At 40.2% G+C, this 8007-nt stretch overlaps 1 protein-coding gene and 1 long non-coding RNA gene across 2 annotated transcripts in view; both read right to left on the bottom strand.

Annotated features, from left to right (window-relative positions):
* spaca6 (sperm acrosome associated 6) overlaps positions 1–1348 on the bottom strand; it is a 9598-nt gene extending 8250 nt beyond the window's left edge. Inside the window, exon 1 of the mRNA XM_014016621.1 lies at positions 420–1348. Coding sequence (XP_013872075.1) covers positions 420–1098 — 679 coding nt within the window. The 5' untranslated portion in view covers positions 1099–1348. The remainder of the gene's footprint in view (positions 1–419) is intronic.
* Positions 1349–2575: 1227 nt separating this feature from the next.
* LOC106523246 (uncharacterized) overlaps positions 2576–8007 on the bottom strand; it is a 30672-nt gene continuing 25240 nt past the window's right edge. The window contains exon 3 of the long non-coding RNA XR_001310869.1: positions 2576–4980. This is a non-coding gene — a long non-coding RNA (uncharacterized LOC106523246). The remainder of the gene's footprint in view (positions 4981–8007) is intronic.

The raw sequence follows: 8007 nt of genomic DNA, 5'->3' as shown, positions 1-8007 counted from the left end.
TGTTAAAATATATTTTTATAAATTTACAAAACTAAACAGCCTACAATATTTTCACAGTCTTTATTTTACAGTTAAAATAAATGTTTATCAAACAAAGTCTAATGTTGCAACTAATCATGGATCCCTTTAATGATCTGTTAGAGCTTAAAGAAAGAGTTGGAAAGACACTCAGCTACTATCACACCAAAGTTTAGCCCAAAACCTGTAAAACTGTCTAAGTTATGATTGCTTTTGTGTTATAATTGATTACATGTGGTAGGCCTTTTAAATCAGGCTGAATCCACGTCAGTCTAATGACTTTCAAAGAGTTTAATACACTGGTTCATGAGGTCTTTTTCAGACAAAAAGACGTAATTATATAACCTGCAGATGACAGCTGTTAAAACCAAAGTGAAAAATACTTTTTTTCCCCTCCATACCAACTCTGCCAGCCTCAATCACGGTTTCATTTGTGTTGAAGATGCGGTCCAGCTTCCTGAAGCACTCGTCCACGTTCCTAACGTTGTACTCAGTCAGAACGTGGCCCCAGCACAGCCGCAGACTGTCCTCCACATCAACAAAGCACTGATAGCAGCCCAGAGAGCTGCGGAGCAGCAAGCTAGCACACGCCAGCCACAAAGCAGCTGTGCACATTTTAACTGGGCACAAGATTTCAAACACAAGAAAACATGTTTTTATTCGAACCCCTGCTCTCATGGTGACCACAGGTGCAGGGGATTCCAAAGGTTCCTGCAGCACAGCAAGCTCAGGAATTTTGATGGATTTTACGTGCAAACTGAGCAAGTGTCTTGTTCTGAGAAAGTGTTTGAGAGGGGAGAACACCTTTCCCTCCGTTCTATTGTCTCTGGTCCCCATTTCCTGCTGCCTCAATGCACCAGTTTTACTGCATAGCTCAGAGATGGCGTGAGCCAAGGAGGGAGGTGGCGGCGGCGGCGGCAGGGGCGGGGGGGAAAGAGGGGCAGATGAAAAGCGAGTTAAATGCTTATGTATGTGTAGGGATAAATGGTATCGGCACAAGAACCCAGGAGAAACTGACTCCAGTAAATAAATGCCAGAGCTGCGAGGACCGCAACACACAGACGCCCAGGGCCAAATCATAATGAAGCGGGGAACAAAGGGACAGCAAATTTCATTTTAGCGAGGCAGAGAAACGACACATTCTTGCTGAGGAAGTTGGGGGGTGGGGGGGGGCCTGGAAGTGAAGACGGGACAAATGAGGAAGGGGTGGGGAGGACAGGGAGTGACAGACGAAGAGGGAGACGAGGAGGGAGCGGGACTACAAATCAAGTCGACTGCCTCATCACATCCTGTATCCCCTCCACCACACACACACACACACACACACACATCTCCCATCCTCCCCATCCCTCCAGCCCGCTCCCCCTCCCCACCCCTCGCCTCCTTCTCCTCGGTCCCTCGCTCCTGGTGCATCTCCATGGCAACCAGACAGGGTGCCTAATACACGAACTTAATATATTTCCAGTGGCAGGGTGAGCTGGGTACTAATGCATTCATCTGTCTCCACACAGACAGGCCAATCAATATCAGGCAAGAATGTGCTCCAGGACTGCCAAAGTCTGAGAGCGAGTCAGATGGCTGGCCGTGGAAAATCCCGAAATTTGAGTGTGTGTTTGTGTATCTGCGTTTTTTTATTTATTTATTTATTTATTTTTTGTCGGGGTGGATACAAAATGTTTTCTGTCACAAGGACATTTTGATAAGTATTCCCACATGTGTGCACAGCTCTCTGTGAGCTTTATAAGATGAAATGTTTTTAATTACCAGGAACTTCACAGGTTTTTTTTCAGTGAGAGATAAAAGTTTTGCAGTATTGGACAAAACTTCATTTGATAGTTTGGATTTTTTTTTCAAACTGGGGTTCTTTGGAAAAGTTATGAACAGTAATTATCTAACCTGTTGTAGATAGCACTTTTTAAAAAAAAAAGTTTAGAGAAGTACTTCATTTTTGACCGGATTAGTCAAAGCTGCTGACAACTCAAATATTAGAGCACTTTGAATCCTGTGTAACTACTATTTTTTTAGTACTTTAATGTATTTTATAAATGGTTTCATCATAAAATGTGCAATAGTCTGAAAATAGCTGTAGCACCTCTAGTGCAGTCTGGAATATCGTAATGTTTTTATTGGAATAAATGTAGACTGTGATGTAAAACTGACGGGGATGTAAAGTTTATCAAGTAAAGTTCATATAATGTGCTCTAACATATTATATTGGGTTGATTTAAAGCAGTAGCTGTCCACTTCAAACTAGCCATCAGCTCATCAAATTAAACTCTTTTTCAAACTGAGCTGGAACATCTGAAACAGGTAAGATATTAATTCTTCATAACCTTTTCTTAGAATCTCATTTCAAAAGATTTGGTCTTTTAGTAAAAATGAATGAATGAATAAATAAATAAATAAATAAATAAATAAATAAATAAATAAATAAACGCACACACACAGCACTGTTTTATTAACCCACTGTAGGTGAAAAGATGAAGGAACGGAGCAACTTTTGCAGCACAAATAATAAACTTGAGCTTGAGTTTGGAAGGCGACACRTAAGACGGGGTCACAGCCCTCGGCTGCCTTCTTATTGGCCCCCAGCGGAGGCTATAACACAAAGACAGCCAATAAGGGCCGGCCCCCTGATAGCAGTCTGTGCTGCAGGACAGACGTCGTGGTCGTTTTCTCTCTTGCTTCAGCCTGAGAAGCTTTAATATCTTAATCTTCTGCTTCTCTCGCATTTAAAGCGCCTTTAGGAGAAACATCAAACCTTACATAGAAGACAGATTTCTCTGGGGGGGAATTATATCTACAGAATATTCATTTATTCAAACGTTGAAACTGAATGCAGCCCTGTTCCCGAGGACCTCACCTGTGACCTGATTTGACCTCACAGGTTAAGGGTCTCAGGGACAGAGGGGCATACGGTAAAATGAAAACACACAGGGAGGGTGTAAAACTGAAGCCATTTATTGCACAGAAAAAGCCCGGCGGTGAGATTAAAACAAAAAACAAACAACAAAAAAAAAAAACAACGTATTAACAGAAAGGACCGCAGAGCCGCAGCACCGAGACAAAGACATGACCTCATCTGACATTTGGATTCTGCGGCACCAGCCGGGTTCCTGGTTTCACTGCGGATCCGAAACGAACCCAGGCGCTTTAATTAAGGCATAAACTGCTGCAATAAACACCACGTTATTTATTCCAGGGCCAATCTTMTGCTTTTTCATCACAGCAATCAGATACAGCAGAGAGCACAAAGAATCYCAGCAATGCATCATGTGAATTAATTGTGGAGGAATTAATTAAAGGGAGACGATTAGCTCGAACCTGTTGGTAAATATCACAGGCATTTTCCAACGTGATTAATTGAGTTTGTGTTGTCTGATTCAACTGTTTACAGCTTTTTTTTTTACTTAGCTGAGAATCTTTTAAAAACATCAGATTAGGACACAATTAATGAGTCAAAAATAAAACTGATTATCTTGAAGTCTTTATGATAACAGAACAGATAGAATGAGCGTAAGTCAAGAAGGCACACAGAACTGCTAAATCTTTTAAAACAATTTATTTCATAGACTTGTTTCTATAATGATTTATTTTCAACAGCTTACAAAGAAAATGTAAGATTTCCACTTTTCATACACCTGATTGACTTGAAGCATAAAGATCTTCATAGTTTAGAGATCTAAAATAAATGATCTTGTCGTTTTTAACATTTTATCCTGTAGCGTTTTTATCGCTGGTTTTGTTCTTGTTSGTCAGTTTAATTATAAAAAAACAGAAACTATCATCTGACTCGCAAATCCAGCTGAAACTAGAGCAAAAACAAAAAGGACAAAAAGAGAAAAGCATGAATCTTTGCGTGATTGTTTTGTGTATTTTTAGGGATGAATGGGAGTGAAATTAATGGTGTAAAAAAAATACTACAAGGCGATGCCACCCGCTGGTAGACAGACAGAACGACATGTACAGACCGGAGGAGACTGCATGTGCTCATACATGTGGAAACGAAGAAAATTGTCTCTTTTAATGGCGCTGCACATGCAAACGTGTTTTTATTCTATTTTTGTTTTTATTTTTACAGCAAACACACAAATTTAGATGCAACGTGTCACCATCACATACTAATCATATATATTTTTTTGTCACCTGCTGTTTCACTTCATAAACTACAGGCCTCAAAATTYTGCAAATCTGAGGTCTTGTCGTATGTTTTTTTAAAATGTCTGTTTTAATTGTACGTATCAGCCCGAGCAGACCGCCGAGCGTGACAGRCATGTCATTACTGGTACGAGTTATGTTTTTTTGTCTGCTGGTGGATTTGAGGTTTCATCTAAATATTGTCAAGTATCAATAAAACAAAAACGCTCACAGGTCAGAATCYAGCAGGTGCAACGTGGACTGCGTGCACGCACGCCGCAAAATGATCAATCATGCCCTTTAAGTGACTCGACAGCTGCCAGTTTTACAATAAAACTATGGTAAATCTACAGGTAATGAGGTGCTCATTGAGCGTAAAACACAGGCATGAGCTCWGCAACATGCAGCCCTAATGATTAACAGCAACAAAAGCTCATGAAGACGGATCCGAAAATGAATTTTAAATTCTCGCATGACTTGTTTTAGTATTGTCGGTGAATTTGAAGCGGCGACGAAGTTTCAGACAGAATTGCATCGAATTGCAACAGAAACAAAAGCTAGTTTTACCCAAAAGAAGAAAAAAAAGGAGGGATTCACCTTACAGTCAGCCTTTTCTTTTCTTCTCTTCTTCCAGGCAGGGTGATTCTGATTCACCACCTCTCTCTGATGCTCTCTGCTGGGGCCAGACAGGGAGTCCAGCAGCAGGTAGGTTACAGACAATAGTATTGATTCCATTATTCTGCTCGCTACCTACCTGACAACATCTCTGCAGCACCGCTTCACCTTTTGTCTCTGCAGGGCTGCTGCCACCGAAACACCGCCGGGCTGCAAAGGAGAGAAAAATAAAAGAGGAGAGGTAGAGTAAAAGAAAATGAAAAAAAAARAAAGAAAAAGCATGTGTGTGCACGAGCCGGAACACATGAACACATGTTCCCTTCTTCATCCTTTGCACGCCTTCTCCCAAACACCTCACGCCTCACACACATGCACACACACTCACTCACGCTCACTCTTCAGTCTGTGCGCYACGTTTGTAAAGACGGGAAGAGAGAGTGCAACGAGTGCATGCGTGTGTGTGTGTGTTTGTGTGAAAGAGGGGAGCAGTATGTGTGTGTGTGTGAGGTGGGGGAGAGGCAGGAGGGATGTGGGGATGAGTGGAGAGGCTACAGAGGCAGAGAATGAGGATGGAGGGGGAGGGTCAGAATCTCTAATAGGATGTGAATTGAGAGAAAATATGAAGCCTGGGAGTCTCATGAACCTAAGAGCCCCGACATTACTGCCTCCTCCTGTGTGTACACCAATCATACCGTCATCAAATTGATTACAGGATTTATGGTGTGGCTCTAACGCCATGCTAAATTGCAGCTGGAGTGACATCAAACACATTAAATAAACCCATCATGGGAAGCTCTGCCAATTAGAAAACGTGTCTTGATTATGCAGCTTGTCATCAGAGTTGTTCGCTGCGCACTTAGCAGCCAAATCGGTCCGRCAAAAAAAAAATGCAATAAATGCCCGTGACGTTTCCCCCAARCTGATATGCACGCCTCCTTTGTGTTGCGTGAAAACTTTACAACACTTCYCCTCCGTTTAATGCTCTCTAATCTRCTCGCATGTCTAAAGGCAGCCGGGTTCTAATATCTGTGCTGCTCCCTCGGCCGCGGACAGAGAAGTTGGGCTCGTCGGATAACAGAATCTCACGGCCCTGAGGGAAATTCAGAAATGAAAGTAAATCTAATTTGGAGCCACTGATTGGCTGTCTCTTCAGTGAGATGAAGCATAAACACTACAGTTGATGTGGAAGCATCATTAATGGCCCTGAAGTGTTCTGACCATGTTGTACGACAAAGTGGAGCTTTTTTTTTTTTTACAGCAAATTAGGGTAAACTGAGAGACGCTTTTATTTCTGAACGAACTGACCAAGAGCTCTGCGGTGGAGAGACGGCAAACACGAGACGTCGGCCATAATAAAGTGGACTTCCGTCTAAAAGCTACAGTTAATATGTTAACACTTATAGACGTTCTTTAAACCGTTACCCTTAAAGTGCTTCAAGTGTCTGWGACATGCTTCTCACTCACATACAAAAAGTCGAAGAAAACATCGTTTATATTTAAGAAACTTATTAAACTTATTAATTTTACCCATTTTGTCACATAAAATTCATGTTTTCTTCAGAACTTGGCTCAGCCAAAGTGAAACAGGAAGTGACATCAAAGGGGAACTCTTTAAGAAAGGAAACTCTCTGGTCTTTTTTTTATTGTAACAATATTATTTGACCTCTTCTTCATTTTACTTTGACAGTGACTCAAAATAATCTAAAGAAACATCACTTTCTTCTCAACAGTCTGCTCTGTTCACATGCTGACATTCCCCTTTGATGTCACTTCCTGTTAATTCAYRTGCAAATATCTCAACAACTGTTCATCACAGCWGTGCGAAATTCTTTTSCAATGTGTTAGCAATRTTGTCYATCYAAAAATGCAATCATGTTTGTTACGAAAGCTTGATGTCACAGGCACTTCAGTGAGCCAACAGCTAATAAAGAATGAGCTCMTCTTTTTAATAAAACTCCAGTCGACACAATTTCATGGTTTACGCAAACATTATTTTAAAAAACTTAATTCTATACTGCTGTCCATGTTTTGAGAGACAGTTTTTTAAACAGGATGTATTTATGTATTCATTGCCTGAAGGCAAATCTTTGCCCATGTTTGTGTGCGTACTTGTTAGTCTGTAGCGTTAGCACATTATCCCATGAATTAGCAAATTTAGTGAATATAAACAGCTCAAGCTCAGGGAATTTAAAATTCAAACATGTTGGTAGCTGAGATTCATCCCAGACACCAACGGTACAAGAACTAACTGAACGTGTGATGTCTGGTTTTAAAACTTTGCCCTTAACTGTTTGAGTCAACTATTTGTTAGCAAAATATCTCACAAAGCACTGGTCAGATTTTAGTGAATCTTTCTGAACAACTTCAAATTTCAAGGCAGTTTCAACACTGCAACCTATCAATTTCACCACTGTGCTTCATAGCAGCTCATGCAAATGTGTATTTAAAAGCTTTTATGCTGCCATCAATGTCACATTAAATGGTTATTTTGGCAGAAATAGTGTGTCCCAATTCAGGGGTTGCAGTTTACGTAGACCGCGGCCCTCATAGGCCCCAGACTTCGAAGTCTGCGTAGGCYGCATGAAACAGTTGTGAAATGAGACAGTCTAGCCTTAACATGACTTATGTTTGTGTGACCATGTGATACCCCATTACCCTGGTGTTACATTTTATATCATGTGCCGTAAGACTTCAAATGCATTGGAACACGTATTCACGCGTCTTAATGGAGTAATAACTTCAGTTAAAAACGTTRCATGCAGAGTTGTAAAGTTACTAAGTACAAATACTTTGTTACTGTACCTAAGTAGAATTTTTGGGTATCTGTACTTTACTTGAGTCATTTATTTTCAGCCTACTTTTTACTTTTTACTTCTTACATTTACACACAATTATATGTACTTTCTACTCCTTACATTTAAAAAAGGCAAGAAGTAGAAAGTTGTTACTTTTATTTCGTTTTTGCTTGTTTGCATTAGCTTGTTATTATAAAAAATAAATACTATCCATATAAACTGTGCCTCCTAGATAGAGTGAATTTAATTGTGGTTGAATGAGAAGTTTAAATATATAAAACTCTGATACTGTATTAGTTTGTACACGAACAAATCATGTCACACTCCAGCAGGACATAATCATTAAAATCAGAGTTTTATATATTTACACTTCTCATTCAACCACAATTAAGTTCACTCTATCTAGGAGGCACAGTTTATATGGATAGTATTTATTTTTTAC

The sequence above is a fragment of the Austrofundulus limnaeus genome, unplaced genomic scaffold (assembly GCF_001266775.1).
Source record: "Austrofundulus limnaeus strain Quisiro unplaced genomic scaffold, Austrofundulus_limnaeus-1.0 Scaffold148, whole genome shotgun sequence".
Classification (NCBI taxonomy): domain Eukaryota; kingdom Metazoa; phylum Chordata; class Actinopteri; order Cyprinodontiformes; family Rivulidae; genus Austrofundulus; species Austrofundulus limnaeus.
Note: the sequence above shows the minus strand (reverse complement) of the source record. Positions and strands in the feature narration are given on the sequence as shown.